This window comes from Rhinolophus sinicus, linkage group LG07 (genome assembly GCF_036562045.2).
Source record: "Rhinolophus sinicus isolate RSC01 linkage group LG07, ASM3656204v1, whole genome shotgun sequence".
NCBI classification, from domain to species: domain Eukaryota; kingdom Metazoa; phylum Chordata; class Mammalia; order Chiroptera; family Rhinolophidae; genus Rhinolophus; species Rhinolophus sinicus.
Window position 1 is genome coordinate 106049408 of NC_133757.1, and position 21939 is coordinate 106071346.

At 37.5% G+C, this 21939-nt stretch overlaps 1 protein-coding gene, 1 long non-coding RNA gene and 2 other non-coding genes across 4 annotated transcripts; 1 reads left to right on the forward strand and 3 right to left on the reverse strand.

Moving 5' to 3' along the window:
* Positions 1–1529: 1529 nt before the first annotated feature.
* Positions 1530–5768, reverse strand: RPS3A (ribosomal protein S3A). The gene is made up of 6 exons (XM_019722862.2): positions 5635–5768; positions 4798–4901; positions 4224–4411; positions 2552–2760; positions 1869–1978; positions 1530–1694 (listed from the first exon to the last, which is right to left on the reverse strand). Exons 1-6 carry the CDS (start codon positions 5694–5696, stop codon positions 1573–1575), a joined length of 795 nt encoding a protein of 264 aa, XP_019578421.1. The 5' UTR covers positions 5697–5768; the 3' UTR covers positions 1530–1572.
* On the reverse strand, positions 2176–2247 carry LOC141572959 (small nucleolar RNA SNORD73). The gene has a single exon (XR_012498548.1). It is a non-coding gene; the product is annotated as a small nucleolar RNA SNORD73 (small nucleolar RNA).
* LOC141572960 (small nucleolar RNA SNORD73) lies at positions 3475–3543 on the reverse strand. The gene has a single exon (XR_012498549.1). It is a non-coding gene; the product is annotated as a small nucleolar RNA SNORD73 (small nucleolar RNA).
* On the forward strand, positions 5762–20120 carry LOC109442603 (uncharacterized). The gene is made up of 4 exons (XR_002136639.2): positions 5762–5932; positions 6496–6587; positions 9752–9872; positions 19130–20120. It is a non-coding gene; the product is annotated as an uncharacterized LOC109442603 (long non-coding RNA).
* Positions 20121–21939: the final 1819 nt, after the last annotated feature.

Sequence of the window (21939 nt, forward strand, 5' to 3'; positions counted from 1 at the left end):
CTCTATAGCAGATTGCCTCTCACAATTCACTCCTCAGCCTGACACATTCTTAGCCAACTAGAATTTTTACGACTCGACTCAGCCAGATTAATCTGAGGTTAGAATCTCACACATTTAATTAAGGACATTATCCTTAAGACTCAAAGCAGATAAGACCAAGCTGTGGTAATGACATCATTCTCTCCAGGTTCCAAGACTGGGCCAACTTAGTGGAGATGGGAAGGGGGCATAAGGGGGTTGCAGCCCTTAAACTGACCTGCTAATCCCTGGTGTCACTGTTGATGACTAGATAGCAACAGATGGGCTAAAAAACCCATCTGAAAAGGAGACATCTCATGACCCATTTTCCCCCCAAAAGGGGTACAGGTCACTTCAGGTGAGCACTGGTAAAAGTCCAAGGACTGAGCCCAATACTAAGGTCTTAGGATGAACTAGCGAAGGAGTAGTCAGTCATGTAGCAGGAAAATGCTGAGGTGAGATTTGTGAAGTTAAGAAAAACAGGAGGCAATCATGTCAAAAGTCAGTAATGTAAGTCAAATGAGAGAAGGCCAAGAAAAGACCGTTGGACTTAGCAACAAAGCCACTAGTAATCTAGAGAGCGACAGCTTCCTTAGTGGTGGTGCTGAGTCCAGTGGCAGATGCAAGTAAAATTAGACACAAAAAAATATGATTAACTCTTGGCTTTGCTGTAGGGATTTGAGGTAGAATATAAAGGTAACTGCTGGAGCCATGAGCTTGATTAGGCAGGAGCGGGGAATCCAGTGCTCAAATAGGAATGCTGTCCTAGGCACAATTCATCCAGTGACAAGGCAGTCAGAAAATGTGAATACATGTATAGATGGAAGTCATAGGGGTTTGTGAGAATCTTTTCTGCCTGGTTTAAAGTTTCTTAATGATTATAATAAGCAAGGTCATCAGCTGAGAATGAAGAGGTTTGAGGAGAGAAAGGGTATGGAAAAGAATGAGTGACTGGAGGAAACAATGGATAGTGAGCAGCTTTAAATGCCCCCTTATCAACAGACCAATAACCAGTTTCTCGAGCCACATTCAGCTTTACAGGGCAGGTGCACAGTGGAGCATTTTACAGTGATAGCATTTGAATTTGAAAACGAAAAGCTAAGAGCCACTAGGCTCTTTCCATTATTCAGTCAGTCTAGCACACTGGTTCTCAAAGTATGGTCCCTGAGCATCAGCATCACCTGAAACACTGTCAAAAATGAAAATTTCAGGCTTCACCCTAGAACTACTGAATCAGACATTGTGCAGGCAGAGCCCGCAAGTCTGTTTTAACAAGCCTTCCAGGTGGTTTAAGAACCATCTAAAAACTTAAGCGATGTTGAGAAAGTGTTTCCTTTTATTAACCAACCAGAACACCCATAGCTCACTACAGCTTAAAATACTCGCTACCCTTTCTCAACTACTTAGAGCAACAGATAAAATCTACACAAAGCAGAAAAGTTCATGACTATCAATTCAGACCATCTGATGCACCAAGCTGTCAATTCTTTTTTAAAAAAATGTCAGAAACAAAACATCAACGGGTTTTATTTGTCACCATGAAAAGTCGGATTTTTAAACAGATTCTTGGACTGGGGGCTCATATCCATCAGCTCGTTCAACTTTAGCACCTGTCTCATCCCCAGTAGCTTTTCCAGAGCTGCTACCTTCACCATGAAGCTCCATGAGTTTTCCCACTAAAACAAAGAAAATATTGTTATGGCATACCATACCTTGCAACAATGGTCTTCAATACTACATAGGCAAGACAGAAAAAAAGAAACCATCAGCCTCCCCTAAACCAAAAGGAAATAATGTATTTGGCCACACATTTTTTTTCTTTCAGGAACCCTGTGATTTTTCTCACTTACATTCAAACTTGGGCTTCTTCAGCATTTTGACCTTTCTAACGAAGACATCATGGAGAGGATAAATAGATTGGCAAGCCTTTTCAATGTCTTTTCCAATGCTATCAGGAATCCTGCAAATCAGTAATGATAGATTAGAATAAATCTACACATATATGAAACCCCACAAATCTCAGGTATGATAGCTTTACAGGTGAGGATGAAATGATCTGAACTATACAGCTACTTAGTAGCAAAGTTAGCATTTGAACCTTCTGAGCCTAACTCTTACGTGCCTTTTCCATTATACCCTCTGAGCCTACTGCATGGGAACATCAGAAAAATGTTTACAGTTTTATCACTGGACGTCATATGGGACCGAAACATTTTGTCATCACTCATTCCCATACATTATTTATTGCGGAGGGTTTTGTCCATTCAGTGCATTTTCTAATTAAGGCAAAAGCATTTCCTGTGCTTCAAGTATCCCTGAGTGCCACGAAATAACTTTATCCAAAAAAAAGATAAAGCAGCCAAATCAACATTTACTGAGCACTCAGCATGCTTTTATTTTAAGGAATGTAGCCAGATAGTTTCAAAGACAGGATTTAAGCACAGGTCTGACCTCACCCCCGTCTCATATGCTTTCTCTCATCGAAGGGATAATGGGAGATTCAGGGTTGTGTTGTGTGAGGAGAAATACTTACAATTTATTGACCACTTCTTTCAAGTCATTTGTCTGCACCTCTCGGGTCATGATTTCCATCATCTTCTTCCTGATTTGGCGGACCTGTTGATGCTGAGCATAAGAAGTCTTCCGAATCTGATTGTTGCGTTTTTTAGTAAAACCAACACAGAACAGACGAAGTAAATAACCATCGGTAGTCTTGACATCAACATGAGCTTCAATCATGGTCTAGTGAAAAAGATACTGTCAGATATACCAGGTCTTAATTTAATCAAGTTTTATCCCTCAAATTCTAATATAAAAAGGCAGGACGGTCAAGTACTCATTTCACATACAAGGTATAAATTACACGTCTAATTTACAGAATTAACTTCCTTGAAGTTAACTTAGCACTAAGTTACCCCAAATTGTTACTATGCTTCATATCCAATTAAGTAAGTCCTCTCAACAGTCTTCCTTACTCCTCTCTAGGTGACTTTTCTATCCCCAATATCACTGGCAACAGCACCCACCCCACACCTTTTACATATACATGCCAGTCTTTAACATCCTGCCCTTCCCCCAATCTACTGTACGCCTGCAAGACAAGAGGAAAACTACAATATGGACATCTACACTTACTCCATCTTTTAAAAAAAATGTGTTTTGAATAGATGATGATGTAATAACACGAAATGCTTATTACTTTTCAATGTCCTTTACATTCCAACTAAAGCCATGCCGAGGATTAATACTCGATTTTACAGCTAAAACGTAATAGAAAGTCCGTAACTAGTCATTATTACTGCCTAAATTTAAAAAAAAAAATCTTATGTAGCAACAAAAACTGAACTGCCTCCTTTGCATTTTGTAAATGTTGTATCTTAGTTTAAAAAAGTGAATATAATTACAGCAAAAAGACATTAACACAGTCCCAGAAATACAACCATAAAACCTTAGGAGAATGTCAGAAATGTAACAATACTATCAGTATTTATCATCTGGGACTGAAACATTTTGTCATCATTCACTTCCATAAACAAAATATCCCAAAACTGAATGATCAGCTGGACACATGTGAACCAATGCAATTTCCTGCAATAATCATATTAATGTGCTAAGCATGTTTACATGGATTTTTTATTTTACCTCGTAACTCCATGAGATGATACTCTTACATATATTTTACAGATAGAAACCAAGGCTTAGCAAGCTACAAGTTACTTGCCAAAGAGAACACAATTGGAAAATGGAGCTAAGTTTCAGCTTCACACCACAGGCTCTGCTACTCCTATTATCCTATATTGCCAGAGGAATCAAGATTAGCCCAAACCACTGTTTCCATTTTAAAATTCGTTAAGACTTTGAGGTCCAAATAGTCTGAAGAAAGGCGAAAGGGCAAACCTGTATCTAGACATTCTTCAGTCAGCCACAAATCTGTGCAGCAAAAACTTACTTTGATGAGAACCCAATGTTAAACCTTGAATAATTTAAATAAATAGGAAGATCATGGTTTGCTCACTGCTGTTGCTCAAGTTCAGAGTGCCAATCCCAGAATCGGCACTCAATTATAGCAAGAAAACATCAAGGATTTAAAATTAAATCTAAACCTCAATTGCACGATTCGCTCCTTGTCATTATACAGTGACAAGACGTTACACCTTGGTCACGCATGCCACAGCACCATGTACACTACGAAACCTTGTTCTCACCTGCCATTTTTTGACCATGGAGCACATTTTGTCCCGGGTAAGATCCATGCCATGGAAATTAGTCAGGCAGTTTTTGCCCTGAACGTCCTCAGTAATTAACTTGAATTTCCTAAATGCAACTTCATCATTCTGCAGATCAGCTAGGCTCACTTCAAAAACACGACCCTTGAGACCATCAGATGCAATTTCTATGAAACAAGAAATTGTCTCGTTAAAATTAGGAACCACATAAGCAAAGTCAAACCAACCAAAACGATGTTCATGCATGAAGATGAACTTAGTAAAGAAGTAAATGGTGAATTATATAAAGACCTTAACATTTGTTAACCAAATCCATGGACACCAAAGACTGATAGGGCTCATCAGCTCAAAATTACCTATGCAAACTTTCTTATTAATTATAAAAGTACCACGTTGCTTCTACAAGTGTTGTATCAAACACAAGCACCACCGGGGGCCAGAGCTGCAACAAGACCTGGTATTTCCTTGGTCTCCCACCGCAAGATCATTAGTAGACCAAGATACATACATATCTCAGTTAAAGAAAAATACAAACCAAGAATAAGATACTCACTGGTTCCTTGTGTTCTTGTGACTAGAGTTTTCCCAATATTTCTTATATTGAACATAGCCGGTGCTTTCACATCATACCAATCTTTCTTAGAAAATGGGTCAACCCTGGATTTAAAATAAAAAAATGGTTGAGTTTTACAGCAGGTCACATACTGACTTTACTTTCCTCATTCGAACGACTTTAAAGCACTAAACGGCATATAAACACTGCAGTAAACTATTCCTTTAACAGTGAACTCGGGCGCATATGTAAATCTACCTTTCCCCACTGTTTTTCACTGTACAGGCCAGACACGTTAAACCAAGCCACAAAGTATCCACTCCTCACCCCAATCGGTCCTTCCATTACACTGCCTCCAAATAGCATGCATGCTTCTTTAACTTCACTGGTACAGAAGACAAATACTAGTAATGGGGGCTCTTCAGAGGGCCTCGCGTAGCTGCTTGGGGCTCTCGGGTTCCACCCGGCCCAAGCTGGGGGGTGCGGGGTCCTCGGTGGATAAGAAGGGTGGCTTCATCAACTCCAGCTCTTGGAGTGCCATCGATTACCCGTGCAACTTACGAGGCCCGTGAGCCCACAACACTGACACACGCCCGCCAGGAGTCGCGGCGGCACTCCAGCTCAACAAGGGCACGCACACGGCCCAGAAGAAAGACAGCCGGCCGCCGCGACGCAGCACCCAGGTCTGCCAGGCAGCGGTTCGGAGCTGAGCAACCCGACACGGCCAGTGCAATCCGACTGGCATCCTCGCCATCCGGCCCACGCCGCGACCCAGAACCCGCCCGCCGACTCCAGCAGGACTCCAAAAAGCGGGAGGCTACGAGAGTCGCCACTTACACTTTTTTCTTGGCTCCTTTCTTGCCGCCTTTCGTAAGGCGCTTATTCTTACCGACCGCCATGGTGCTGCTCAGAGAGCCAAAAAGGCGGAAATACAACTCGCGCGAGAACTTAGGCGTACGGGGCGGGGAAGCGCCGTCTACGTAACCTTTGACCTTCTGCGTTTTCTCGGTCTGAAGAATATCGCGACAACAGAAAGACGTCTTCCCTCGACTGTAGCTGCGACAGCGCCCTCAAGTGTAGGGAGGCTCCTCCGTGGGAATCTGCGCTCCAGTGGCGCGGTCTCTGGCAGCCTGAGGTATAGGTTTCGGGTCACCGACTCCCGGGAGTAAGTTTCCGTGGAAGGCGATGCCCACTCAACATTTTCCAAAGCTGAACTCACCATCTCACCTTTAAACGTGTTGCTTTTCGAGAGCATGGGATTTGGAATCAAGAGACCCAAGTTCAAATGCTACTTTCAACAATATTTAGCCTTGTGATCTGTCTAGACTTCAGTTGCCTCATATTTAAAATGGAGATAGTAATATAATCTACCTCACAAGATTTTTAGTAGGATTTAATAAGTATTACTTTGGAGATGCTAGTCATGTTCTGCTTGTTGAGATGGGTGCTGGTTAGGGGGATATGTTCGCTTTGTGAACACCCATGAGCTATACTCTTATTTGTATACTTTATTAATGTTTCTCAAACATTTATATATAGTTGTTTTTAAGTGAATTGAACTCAGCTGACTGTTTCCCGGAGGGACTGTGGTTCCGGTGTTCCCAGGTTTTTTCAAGAAAAGTTGGCCATTTTGTGTGCATGAAATCTCCAAATTTTTTCAGTTTTTGCAACTAATCAAAAATGTTGTCTTAATTGTAGGGGTTTCACAAAATACATCCTGGCTAGATGTCCGCTAGCTCCAAGCGCAGCTTCTGGAAACTGGCCCATACAGGCGTGGTACTCAGCCCGTGGTATGTTGAGTTCCCTTTTCTAACTAGCCCTCTGGCAAAAAACCCTGTGACCAAGCCAGAAACTCCTACTCAATGCCCCACAAGCCTTTAAGTCCTATAATCCTGTCCAGTTCTTCTAGCCTCCACCTCCTACTACCCACACCTTCTAAAACAATATTCCTGAATTTCCAGTCCTATCCTAAAATCTTTCAACAATTCCATTAATCTCAGTTGCTTATAGGATAAATTTGAAGTTCTCATTTCACAACAATATGAAAATACTTAACACTATTGAACTGTACACTTAAACATGGTTAAGAGGGTAAACTTTATGTTAGGTTTTTTTACCACAATTAAAAAAAAATCAAAGTCCTTAGCCAAGCCTACAAAAACTCTTATCAAGCCCTACTTACTTGTCCCTTTTCATCCTCACTATTATCTTAACCTTTACCAGGTACTCCAACTCCAGCCATCCAGAACTATTTAAACTTACCTGAACAAAATGCCGTGTTTCCCCGAAAATAAGACCTGGTCGGACAATCAGCTCTAATGTGTCTTTTGGAGCAAAAATTAATATAAGACCGGGTCTTATTTTACTATAAGACCCGGTCTTATATAATATAATATAGTATAGTATAGTATAATATAGTATAATACAAGACGGGGTCTTACATTAATTTTTGCTCCAAAAGACGCATTAGAGCTGATTGTCCGACTAGGTCTTACTTTTAGGGAAACATGGTGGTTTTCTCTTGTCTTCATTCCTTTTCCCTCATCAGCAGGCAAATACCTGTGCATTTTCAGGACAGATCAGCTTCAATTTTTTCTTTCAGTAAGAGGTTGATTCCAGACAAACATGGTTTCCCTCAGACCTGCTCCCAGGAGACGTAGCACTACTTAACTAACTTCTTAGTAACTATTGATAAAACTTGTCCCTTTCTCACTGTGAGTGCAAGGGTACACAGTACAGTCGTTTTCATATTTATGCCCATCACTTAGCACATAGTAGGCCCTCAGAATATTTGTTGGATGAACACATAAGAGATAGATGATATCAGTGGTGTTCCATCAGTTTTCAAACTTTATGGATCAATCCAGATTTTCAAAATAATTTTGGGAAACAACAGGACAAAGTTTTGAATTTCACCAAGTTATTAAACAAAAGCAGAAAACAACTGCCATTTATTATCAGCATCATTTTAAAATTATTATTTTGACCCCCAAAATAAAAATAAAGAACATATCCTCTAAAAGGTTGGTCCTTTTAAATAAATAAATCAGCTTTATGAAAAACTACAGACATTATTTTTCTTGTCTGATTGCAGACTGGTGAAAACTAGTGACCAGGGGAGTTAATGATTCCTTCCAAATATAATATTGAGTCTAATAAACTCTGTATTAATTCTATACCTATAGTAACCTTGACTAGGTTTACTTCATAGGTGGCAGGCAGTTCACTAATTTAAACTTTCCCAGTGGAAAATGTTATAGACTCCCATATTACCTACTACAGAATAAAACCCAAATCTGCCTTCTTGCTAGTCTGTTTCTTCTTTCTGCTGAAGAATGAAAAAGCCACATGGGAGGCCTTAATGAAGTCAGCTGCATCTAGTTCATTCTAGCAACACCAGCACCAAAGGGATTTATCGAAGGTCTATATTTCAATTCTCAACTTTGTTTTGTAATAAAAGCTTTTATTTTAAAAAAATTAAATTTCCCTGACACATTAAGTGGAGCAATCATCAGTGTTAATTTAATTATATTGAACAAAAGACAGCATGGTGGTGTAAAAGGTCTCAACTATCTGATAATTTTAAAATTAAGATAGAATAAAACGGAATAGAAAAATGTCAGAATATAGCAGACCTAGTAAGGTGTCAATATTTCATTAATTTTCTTTTCATCTGTGACTAATCTATTGAATACATTCAATGATTTTGGAATTTTGATTACTGTGTTTTTTATTTCTAAATGTTCCATTTAGTTCTTTTTCCATTTATATCATTTTGTAGTTATTCTTTGCAGGCATCATTAAACCCAGATAGATTTAAACCCAGTCAGCAGAATTCTTTTACAGTTACTGTATAATAATAATAGTATCTGAAGTCTCTTCCAGTTTTTCTATTGTCTATTTTTGTGCTGGTTCTCCCTCACAAAAGTCTACTTATATTGAGCCCCTAGTTGCATATTAGTGTAGTGGTCATTGTGTTTGAGGTCTAGGATGAAGATACTCTCTCCCAGAAAGAATATATATATCCTGCTAGAGACCTACAGGCATTTATTAGGTTGGTGCAAAAGTAATTGCAGTTTTTGCAATTATTTTTAACCTTTTAAACCACGGTTACTTTTGTACCAACCTAATAATAGAGCTTTTGGCTTTAGGCTTCCTGGAAAACTCATGTGGTTCCAACCCAGCTATAATTCCGGGTTGGTGAACACATGGAAATGCTGTGTGCTCAAAGGGTTAGAAGCTCCATGCCCCTTCTCCATACTTTGCCTTATGCATCTCTTCTATCTGGCTGTTCCTTTTTAAGTCAGTCATCTGGTAAGTAAAATGTTTCTCTGAGTTCTGTGAGTGGCTCTAGAAAATTAGTCAAACCCAAGGAGGGGGGTCATTGGGACCTCCACTATAGCTGATCGATCAGAAGCATAGGTGATAACCTGGACTTGAGATTGGCATCTGAAGGAGAGCAGCAGTCTCGTAGACGTGAATCCTTAACCTTTGGGATCTGACACGATCTATGGGTAGATAGTGTCAGAATTGCTTGTTGATTTGGGAACACACACACACACACACACACACACACACACAGGAATGGTTTCCAAAATTAACATCATTTTCTCCCAGTCTATAAATACATCCTGATCTCATTTTCTTTCCTTCTCAGCTGCAGCCCATGGTTTTCTCACCAAAATTCTCTACTTCCTTGCAGCATTATCCTTCTCCAACCCTGCTCTGAAAACCCTAAGCCTAGTTTAATATGAAGCTACCTTCTATGGTACTATTTGCCCCTAGTTGTTTCATTCTTATTTGTATCTATAACCTTATGCAGTCCCCTTTCACACTGACTATAGGCTTGTTCATGTGACTTGCTCTGGTCAAGGGACATTAGCAACTATGACTTGAGTGGTGGCTTAAAAAATGCTGGTACACACAGGGCTTGCTCTCTCTTTCTGCTCCTTAGAACACTGAGCTCACTGACTTGAGAAAGCTGAGATGGCCTGCTGGAGAATGAGAGCTCATTTGAAGCAGAATAAGTAGACGGAGCTGAGGTCTCTCCAGAACAACAGCCTACCAACCATCAGGTAGGCATTTGAATAAGGCCATCCTAGACCATTTAATCCAACTGAATTTGCCCAGGACAGAACACATAGAATCTTGAGAAATGTTTGTTGTTTTAAGTCATTAAATGCTGGGATAATTTGTTCTGCAGCAAAAACATACATTTTTCTTCATCCTTACATTTACCCTTACCCTCATAGCATGATTAGAAAAAAGTTCACATTTCTGACTGGAACTATTAGAAATGAATAGCATCACATCTCAATTGCATCTTTAGGGCCCCTGACAGTCCTTTTACCTGTCAGCCACTCTTTCTTTGCCCCTCAATGACTGACTGTTTAATCCCTCACATGTTCCTCCCAGCCCCACCTCAGTCCTATCCCTTTTCATGTTTAGACAATGACCTTGCTGCCTACTTCAAATAATGTGGGGCTTGCAGGTTACTGTATGGACTCTGCATATTTTTCTGTGTGGGATGAGAAGCCACTAGAAGATTTTGAGCAGCAGAGTGATAACTCTGGCTGCTATGTGGTGAATACAATGTAGTAGAGAAAAAGTAGAATCAAGAAGGTAAAGAGACAGTGGTAGCATGGTGTAGGGAGGTAGAGGCGGAAGTGCAGAAGGTGGAGAGAGGTGGAAACAGGGCATCATTCATGGAGACTAAGATGCAAATAATATCTTCTGGAGTTGTGAGATGCACTTGCCCTGGGTGGAGGGATGCAGTGAGATTTCTGGCAGTATTTTGAAGATAACAACCAACGGAATTTGCTGGTGAATTGTGTGGGAAGAAGAGGAATCAAGGATAATCATATGTATTAAAATGATATTTTTTAATTGGTGCTTACCTACCCTACTCCCTCTGGGCATAAGGTAGGCTATGTCCTAAATATCTTTCTTTATATGCTAGTCTTGAGTGGATGGATGGATGGATGGATGGATGGATGGATGGATGGATGGATGAATGCTAATTAATATTACTACTTTACAACACATTACCCATTTTCTTTGGGAATATAGCTTTTCTCCTTTTCTATTCATAAGGTAAAAATAGTATATAATAATGAGTTCTATTGTAGAGTTGTTATAAATGGGATTATTGAAATGTACTCTACACTAGTGCTTCCCAAAGCACAGTCATCAGAACAGTTACAGGTCAACAAACTGTTATCATTTGGTAATGAGCTAAGGAGCTTTTGACAGAATGAAATCAATTGTGTAACTAAACACTGTTTAGTTTAGCTGACTTTTTTCCTCCAGTAAAACTTTGTCTATTAAGTACGCTGATTTGCACTCTGTCTTAATCTCCTTACCTTGTCAAGTGGCACCATTTGTTGCAGAACCTCCAAGCAAGCTCTCAAGGCTCGTTTGTAGAAGAACATAAGATAGTCAAGCTTCCGAGACTCCATACATATCCAAATGAGGTGCTGCATGTGGCAGACTACCTTTCTTTAAATAAAAAAGTAAATACATAAATAAATGACACTATAATGAATACATGATTGCAGAAATAAAAAGCTTGGACGGGAAGCACCAGAAAGAACCTTGAATGTGCTGATTTAGATCAGAAGCTTGGTTTATAACAACTGAGTATAATAATGGAAACGGCTATAGGCAAATTTCTGTGAGGAGTTCCAGGGACCCCAATAGTCCCTGAGAGTAAGTTTGATCTGTCACTTAGGGGATAAATTAGTGGTCTGGAGAAGAAAGGATCTTGGTTCTGGAAAGAATTTAGTCTGGGCTTGGGTGGAAATATTTTTGATTAACAGGAGAGAATAGCAACATCAAGGGTCAGATATAGAGAAAAGTGCTTTTGACATGATGGGGAGTAAACAAAGGATGATTTTAAAGAAAATACATTCATTTAATCACGTATTTAGTAATTCATTAGTGGTAGGCACTATGAAATGGGGGAAACACATAGGCTGTGCCTTCAAGAATCTTAGCATGCTAAGGAGAGTAAGTAATATAGGCCTGTACACTTACACATTGCCTAATCTATATATGGATTCTACTCAGTGACACCTTCAAATAGGACAGTAAAACAACAGAGGATGTACTACCATGAAGTCCAGGCATAACCAAGTCAAATTACAAAGTGTTCAAGAACATGATGCATGTTGTTTAAACTTTTGGTCAGAATAAATATCCACATACACACTTCCTACCCCCTGCTCCCAAAGTCCATTATTGCAAATTGTGTAGAGTCTCCTCTTAAATAGCATAGAGATCCTCTTAAAAGGGATCTCAGCAATGGTATTCATTGCAACAGATTTTTACTTGTAAATCAGATATTTATTTATTCAATAGTATTATTTAGATGCATAAAGACAAAATAAAGGTCCTTTATTTTGAGACCTTCTCAAAAACTTTGATACTATGTATGTATAATTTGCAATTAATTGGCATGTCTTCAATACCAGCTTCCCCTCCAACTAGTTTTGTAATCACTGGCAAATTACTTAATCCCTCTGAGCTACAGGCCCCTGTAAAATGCAGATAGCAATGCCTGCCCTATCCACCTCACAGGATTATTGCCGCTCTCAGTAAAAAATACACAGAACAGTGATTAAAAAAGAAAAAAGAAAAGGAAAAAACTAATTTTGGGCCTTGAGCATATACCAGCATCCAGGGTAATATTTAAATGGTCACCTAATTTTTCTGAGCTCCTTGAAAGATGAGCTCAGACTGCATTTCTCTTTTTCTTTGTTAAGCTACCAAATAACCTCATGTTTTCTATTCCTATTTCTTTGTCTGCATTTTTCCTTTCTAATAATTGTTGAAATGAAAAGTAGTTTAAGTGTTTAGGTCCCTAGTAGTTACACTGAAAACATTGAGAAAAAGGGACACACTTCTATTATGGCAATGGGAAAGAAAATGTTATGGAAGTCCTGTTCTAATAGAATTATTCACATTATCTCACTTAATCTCTTTTAATCCTCACAGCAGTGCTGTAGGATAGGATTATTAAATGAGGAAACAAGACTCAGTAGTTTAGAGATTTGCCCCAAATCACAGAGATGTAGGCGAGGAGCTGAGATTCAAACTCAAGTTCGATCACAGAGATTAACTTTTTTTTCCTCTAATATTTCCAGATGACGTTGATTCTGCTGGTCTGGGGTACATGTTTTAAGAAATACTGGGCAAAACTGCTGTGTTTATCACTTAGTATCTGTAATACTGCATTAAACATTGGGTTGGAAACCCAGAATATACTGTCTAGGGAACAACTTAGGTTATCTCTCTTGAAACACACACACTCCTTTTTTGTGCACTAAAAATAAAAGAGGAACAAAAAAACACATGAGACATATAAATAACAAAAATTAAAATGGCAAGTGTAAATCCAATTCAATAACATATGTGAATGGATTAACCAATCCAATCAAAAGGCAGGTATTTGGATTAAAAAAAAAGAGCCAACTATATACTGTCTAAACTTTAGATTCAAAGATACAAATAGAAAGTCAAAGAATGGAAAAGGGTATATCATGCAAACAACAAAAAAAAGCTAGAGTGACTGTACTAATATCAGACAAAATAGACTTAAAGTCTGTTAACAAAAAATGCTATTGGAGGTAAAGAGGGATATTTCATAATGACAAAGGGTCAGTCAATCTATCAGGAAGCTATAACAATTGTAAACATCTAATAACAGATCATCAAAATGCTTCAAGCAAAAACAGAAATGAAGGGAGAAACAGATAGCTGTACAATAATAGGTGGATACTTCAATACTCCTCTTTGAAAATGGATAGAACCACTTGAGAGACAACCAATAAGGAAATATAAGACTTGAACAATGCTGTAACCCAACTAGATCTAATGGACATTTAAAAGCATTCCACCCAACAACAGCAGAATACACAATTTTCTCAAGTGTACATGGGAGATTCTCCATGATAGACCACATGCTAAAGCCATGAAACAAACCTTAAACACTTAAGAGGATAGGAATAATACAAAGTGTGTTCTCTAATAAGAGTGGAATGAAATTAAAAATCAATAACAGAAAGGATTTGAGGAAATTCACAAGCACGTTGAAAGTAACCAACATATTCCTAAACACCCAAAGGGTCAAAGAAGAAAGCAAAAGGGGTAGTAGAAAATACTTTGAGATGAACTAAAATGAAAGTACAATATGCCAAAACTTATACAATGCAGCTTAAGCAGTGCTTATAAGGTAACTGAACATGCCTATATTAAAAAAGAAAAAAAAAAGGAAAGATCTTTAATCAGAAACTTAACCTTCCACCTTATGACACTGGAAAAAGAAGAGCAAACTAAATCTTAAGCAACCATAAGGAAGGAAGTCATAAAATTAGAGGAAATGAATGAAATAGAGAATAGAAAAACAATAGAGAAAATAATTTAAAACAAAAACTGGTCCTTTGACACCATCAACAAAACTGACAAACAGATTGACCAAGAAAAAATAAAAAAGACTCACATTATTAGACTCATAAATGAAATAGAGGACATTATTGCTGACTTTACAGAAATTAAAAGGATTAGAAAGAATTACTATGAACAGCTGCATGCCAATAAATTAGATAATTTGTGTGTAATGGACAGATTGCTATAAAGACTGGAGCTACCAAAACTGATTCAAGAAGACACAATCTTAATAGGCCCATAAAAAAATATCTTGGTAATAAAAAAAGTCTACCCACCCACAAAAAAAGCCAAGGCCCAGATAGTTTCGCTGGTGAATTCTACCATCCATTTTAAAGAAGAATTAATATGAATTCATCACAAACTCTTGAAAGAAAATGGAAGATGAGGAAACACTTCCCAACTCATTCTATGAGGTTGGTATAACCCTGACAACAAAACTAGACAAAGATGCACCCCCCAAAAAAGAAAACTAAAATCCTCATGGATCTGAAGCAAAATCCTCAACAAAATACTAGCAAATCAAATTCAGTAACATATAAAAATTATACATCATGACCAAATGGGATATATTTCAGGAAAGTGAGATTGATGTAATACCTGAAATCAATAAATGTAATATACCATATCAACACAAAAACAAAAACCACATGATCATCTTAATAGATGCAGAAAAAAACATTGACAAATCCAAAATAATTTCATGATAAAAACACAACAAACTAGGAATAATAGGAAACTTCCCCAACCTGATAAAGAGCATCTGTGACAACTCCATAGCTAACAGTATACTTAATAGTAAAAGACTGGGTGATTTCTCCCTAAGATCAGAAATAAGACAGGATCTCCACTCTCACTGCTTCCATTCAACATTATACAGAGGGTCTAGCGGGGAAATTGGGCAAAAAATAAAAAAATAAAAGGCATCCAGACTGGAAAAGAAGTAAAATTATAATCACAGATTATATGATCTTGTTTTTGGAAAATTAAAAGAAATCCACCCAAAATTATGAGCGCTCATAAACTAGTACAGTAATATTGCAAGATTCAAAGTCAGTATACAAAAATTATATATTTTTATACACTGGCAATAGTCAAAATGAAATGAAATAATTTTACAGCTAAATTTTACAGCTGAAATTATTAAACACCTAGAAAAATAGAGTTAAATCCACATGACCTCAAATTTGTTCATTGATTCTTCGATGTGTTGGTTAAAAGCACAAGTAAAAACGAAAGAAAAAGATAAATTCTGCTTCATCAAAATTTAAAACTTTGCTTTAAGTGATACTATCAATAAAGTGAAAATAAAATCCACAGAATGGGAGAAAATATTTGCACATCATATGTTTGATAAGGGATTTGTATCTTAAATATGTAAATAACTCAATAAGAAAACATAACCCAATTAAATGGGCAAAAGATCTGAGTGGACATTTCTCATATAAAGAGATATACAAATGGCCAGCAAGCACATGTATAACTGAATGCCATCAATAGTCATTAGGGAAATGCAAATCAAAATTATGATGTGATATTCATACCCATTGAGATTGCTATAATCAAAAAGTCAGATAACCACAATTGTTGGTGAGGATGTGAAGAAATCAACATTTATACACTGCTGGTGGGAATGAAAAATTGTGCAGTGGCTGTAAAACAGATTGGCAGTTTTCCAAAATGTTGCACCTAGGGTTTCCATGTGACCTGGCAGTTCCACTGCTGGATTCATAACCGAAAGAATTGAAAACACAACATGGATGGATCTTGAGATCATTATGCTAAGTGAAGTACATCAGACAGAAAAAGTTGAGAACCATATGACCTCATTCATATGTGGCATATAAAACTGAAGGCAACAAAGGAATAGGACAAGCAAATAAACTCATAGACAAGTTAGTGGTCACCAGAGGGTAAGGGGGGAGAGGGGATAATAGAAGAGGATAAAGGGGGTCAAATATATGGTAATGGAAGTAGAACTGACTCTGGGTGGTGAACACATAATGCAATATATAGACGATGTATTACAGAATTGTACACTTGTAACCTATGTAGTTTTGTTGACCATTGTCACCCCAATAAATTAAAAAAAGAATTGAAAACATGCGTTCAAACAAAAGCTTGCTCACAAATACTCATAGCATTATTCACAATAGTCAAAAGGTAGAAATAATCCAAATAGTCCAATAATAGATAAATGGATAAACAAGGTGGCATATCCATACAGAGGAGTATTATTCAGCCATAAAAAATAGCACATGTTACAACATAGATACACCTTGTAAACATCATGCTAACTGAAAAACAATCCAGACACAAAAGGTCACATACTGTATGATTCCATTTATTGAAATAACCAGAGTTGCCAAATCCTTGAAGATGGAAAACAGATTAGTGGTTCCCCAGGGCTGGGGGTAGGGAGAAATGAGGAGTAACTGTTAAATGGCAGGATTTTCTTTTGGGATGATGAAAATATTCAGGAATTAAGACAGTGGGGATGGTTGTACATGTACATTTGTACACATTGTAAATATGCTAAATGACACTAATGGTGAATTTTATTTGTATTTTACAACAACAAAAATAATAATAGCAGCAACCCATGTACCTACTATACAGTTTAAGAAATAAACCTTTCTAAATGTATATATAAAAAGCAAACTGACTTCAATAATAAAAATGGATTTTTAAATTTTTTTTAAAGCAACTTAGAGCTTTTTACTGCATATGGCATGCCAGATGCCAAAATATATAGTTCAGAGTCCTTTGGTAGGTTGTGAGGAGCCATGGTAAATTATTGAGCAGTGAAGTGACACAATCAGAACTCTGTTTTAGGAAATCCATCTGGCATCACAAGATTAATTGGAGAGAGATGAACTGGAGGCAGACCTCTTGTAATGAGGTCCAATTTAAAGCCCCTTGAAGCCTTAAATTGGGCATGGTAGGAATGGAAAGAAACATGAAAGACTGTATTTGACCTTTTGTCTTCTTTTATATCCACTGCACATACAATCAGATTTCTGTTGTAGCAGGAGTTAGCATATCAGAAGATACATAACAGTATTCTTCTAGATACAGGAATATCTATAACTTCTCAAGGAAAACATCAGACCAGGAAATGTCGAGCAGCCTAAAATGTTTTTTGTTTGTTTCTTTGTTTGCTAAGCAAGGAGTTGACAGTATTTACTTTCTTAGTCTATCTCTAACTGACCTAAGATAAGCAGCAGCTATCATTTACTAATCATTTGCTAGGTGACTTACACATTTGTACTGATCAGCTCACTTAATCTTTTTTTACAACCCTGTGAGATGAGTACTACTTAGGTCCATTTATAGATGAGTAAATGAGTTCAGAAAGAAGAAGAAAGTTGTCCCTTAAGATAAGGAGAGTTGGACTTCATACCTGACTCCAAAACCTGTGCTCTTAAGGAAAAAGGGCGGGGGGAGGAGGGGCAATTAAAATTGAGAAGCATGGTGTTTTGGCCAAAACTAGTCATTCTCTATTCCATCTGAGCTTATCATAGTTTTTCTTTCAGAAGGGCCAGGGTAAGCTTACTGCTTTCTGGACGTTTCAACGTATTTATTTTAATTAGTCCTTTGGGGACTCATAAAAAAGACTTATTTATGTGCATCTCTTCTAAGTATGTTAAGCTGTTGCATTATAGGCTGAGAAGGATAAAGCTTCAGGTTATACTCCTGAGGTAGGGGGTGAGGGCCTCCACCAATGAGTTGGGTTTTTACTGTGCAAAGTATCAGAAGAGGTGGGAACTGAAACAGGAAACCAGAGCAAGAGGGCCAGGAGGGGGAACTGCAGGTATTTGGCTGTGAGTCATTCTGTTGTTTTCTTGAGAGTTTATTTCAAGGCTCTCCTGGAAGAACAAGAAAAGATGACCTCTACAGCCCAGTGACAGACAGGCCTAGGCCCCAAAGCTGAAGATGAATGAGCCTTATCTTAACAAAAGATTATCTAGGTTCATGTTACTCTTTTTGTTAATTTTCTTCTTGTTATCCCTTGACCTTTGGTAAAATCTTATTTAAATGTTTCAGCCTGATTTAACTAGGTCATAGGAGGTTTAAAAAAAAAGAAAGAAAAGAAAAGCTCTGTCCAACTTAGACCAGAGGCAAAACGATTCTGGGGAATAGGCCCCCTTGAGTCGAGTTTGGTGGTGGAAGCATTAATTGTGAGCTCCTAAAGGGAAGTTAAAACCCAAGACTTCAAAATTGGGAGTCAAACAGCCCAGCCACTTCTCATCATTGTCCTTGGGATGGTCTCTTGCCTTCCACTGTTAAGGAGACGCGATTTGTGTTAAGAGGACCAGGGATTCCTTATTTATTCACCTCAGAACAATGTTTTTCAGTCTGCAGGTCAGAGCCATCAGTAGGTCATGAAATTAATTGGGGGATGTCAGTCAGCACGTGTTTTTAAATGAGATACGATTAAAAACTATCATGCACTTAGAAAGTTTATTCGTTTTTGAGCTTTTGTTTCAGTTTTTAAAAACTATGCATGTATGTATGTTTGGTCATCATACATGTGTCTTACTGTGGGTTATGATTAGAAAAGTTTGAAAACCAGTGCAACAAACACATATCTAATGAAATCAGGATTGATTATCAAGGGGGAAAATCCTTACAATCCTTATTTTTTGTTGTTTTACTTTATAATTTGTACACGCACAGATTTTTCCCTTTAACACATGTAAAACATAACCTCCCTTAAAAAAATTCTTTTGGGTGCTTTCATTCAGGAATTTTGCACTATTTAGTAGTTCACAGCTCTGTCAACACCTTTCTTTGGCCTGCCAGGAATCTGCTGGTGAGGTTAGGTGCCTGGAAATACTGATCTTTGGTGGGATTTGAACTTCTTTAACCTCTTTGCTTCTTTCAGGAGTCACATCTGTGTCAGGATTCACCCATGCCTGCTGATCGACAGGGACACTGAGATTCTTCACCTGAAAGACTGCCAGTTGTAATCTAAAGACAATGAACTACTACTCATCACTCCTGAATTGCTTGGTCCTTGTAGTCTTTATTGTGATGCTAGATAAACTGAAGTGTCACTCTATAATTTAAATATCTTTCTGGGATCAGGACAGGTCACAATGCCCATGTTCCCTTGAGTTCAATAGCAAGTATTTATACCATAAATTCTGAACCTTAATCATACTGAGTTACATGTGATTAAACTGTTTCATATATGTATGCCATAATTAATGTGAATTCATTTATCTCTCAGACATTTTTCATCACTTTATAAGCCAAGTACTCAGATATATCTATTTACCACAATAACAACAACACCTTGGTTATGGCTTCATGGCTTGTGGGGGTTGGGGTGGGGTGAGGAAGTTCTTTACCATACAGAACAAAAACATTAACTGGTATCTCTTTACTGATATCATTCAATAATTATAATTTATAACAATTTATAGGCATTTTAGGGAAAACTAAGGAAATCCCAACAAAAGCAAAAATCTTACTGAGTGTAAATAATTGACTGAAATTTAATCCACCTCAGATGACTCCTCTAAAGCAATCATGATTATTCTATTCCCTTACCAGTAATTGGTTCAAAATTCGGCATGTGACCAATTGTGCCAGGGTTCTTAGAAATACTCCCTCACTCCTAAGAGTGGTCTTCTTTCTCTGGATGTTGAGATGCCTGGGTTATGATGCCAAGGCTTTCTGCTGTAATCTCTCTATTGCTTGAGGATGAAACTGTTACCTGAAGGATGAAGCTCTGTCTGAAGGATGACAGAGTAAAGGGACGGAAGAACCCTGGATCCTTCATGACATGGTTATGCAACTGCATCTATCAACCCTGCCCTACCTCTGAACTTCCTTGTTACATGACAATAAATTTTCTTATTGCTTGAGTATTACTGGGTTTTATTAATTATTTACAGCTACCACATTCTAACTGATCTAGTGAATGTTAGTGTCACATGGTAACACTGATTCTCCTTAGATGCTGCTAAAATGCTTTCTTCTACTCCTCCTAAATTTTCAGTGTAGAGAACCCTCTGGAGAATACACATGGCTTCAAAATTTTAGAAACTCCCAGGTACCTAGCCCTCAGTATCTTGTCAGGATTAGTTTATGTCTGTCAAAAGCTGCTATTTTCTCCTTTTTAGTGACTGACCTCCGTTGCAGACTCAGGCCAGGTTTGAGAATTTAATTCTTTCCTTAGCAAGAAGCATATCAAAGTTCCCAGGTGTCAAGATCCTGCTTGCTGCCGGTACCTATATCTGTTACTTTGCTTACATTCTGAACTTTTTTGACTAGATTGCTTGAATAGGTTTCTGATTCCATATTGCCCGTCTTTCCTGTGTTACAGACACAAATTGAAGAGACTACTTCCAAGCTTACCTTCAAGAGCTCCCTCATTTTTTAAGCTTCACTTGCCTACCTGAATTCCTGATCCATTCCTTCTCTGACTTTCCATGTCTTCATGTTTACTTACAGCATGATAAAAAGTATTTACAAAAAGGAAATGACTAGCCCAAAGTACATTGGAGAAGTATTTCAGCAGGAGTGACCACAATAATGGTTCATACTTTTTTATGCCTGTTTTCTTGAGGTAAGGAGAATTTATAAGCTGTTAACTTTGAATGCTCTGCATGAACTGTTGTAAAAGTTTCAGATGCATATTGAATTAATTTTTTTTTTTTGTTTAACTACCATAGTTTCCAACAAGAGAGGAAAAAATAACCAAAAAGATTTACTTCAAGAGTGACTGTTATTTAATTAAAATATCATTAGCGATAGTTCACTATTTTAGGTTAATAACTTCTTTAATATAGCCATTTGTCATTTATAGACAACACCCCATTAACCTGAGCAATCACCTCTGTTTTCCCTTCAGTTCAATTTAGTCAGTTTTAGGGGTAATCACAGATTTTTCTATGGCTTGTGTTTGTAAAATAACTTCTTGCAATCTGCTTTATGTGCATTTACACATAGGAAAAGAAGTCAAAATATATTACAGAGCCTTTATTCTTATATATTAACTATGTGAAATTTAATTTCCTACCCATCAAAATACTTTTCCTTTTAATTATCAATTAGTGTTTTTTTTTTTTAAATTCTTCTTGTAATATACTCCTGAATTACTTTTTTACCTGTTATAAAATTCTAGGAAACTATTCATTATGTGTTAGGAAAACATTATGCTTGATCCAGATCTCCAAGGCTTGTTTAAAAAGCAATTTATCATCAAAATTTTAAAACTTTTGTGCTTCAAAGAAGTAAAAAGACAACTCGAAGAATGGGAGAAAATATGTGTAAATCACATATCTGATAAGAGACATGTATCCAGAATGTATAAAGAGTTCTTACACTTAGTAATAAAAAGACAACCCAATTAAAAATGGGCAAAAGATTCAAATAGACATTTCTCTAAAGATACACAAATGACCAATAAGCGCACGAAAAGATGATCAACATCATTAGTCTCTAGGGAAATACAAATCAAAACCACAATGAGATAACGCTTCATACCCACTAGGATTGATGATTATAATGAAAAAGACAGACAAAAACAAACAAAAAAAACAACAAATGTTGGTGAGAATTTGGAGAAATTGGAACCCTCACATATGCTGGTAGGATTGTAAAATGATGCAACCATTTGGGAAATCAGATTGGCAGTTCCTCAAGTAGTTAAACATAGTTACTATATGAGCTAGCAGTTCCACT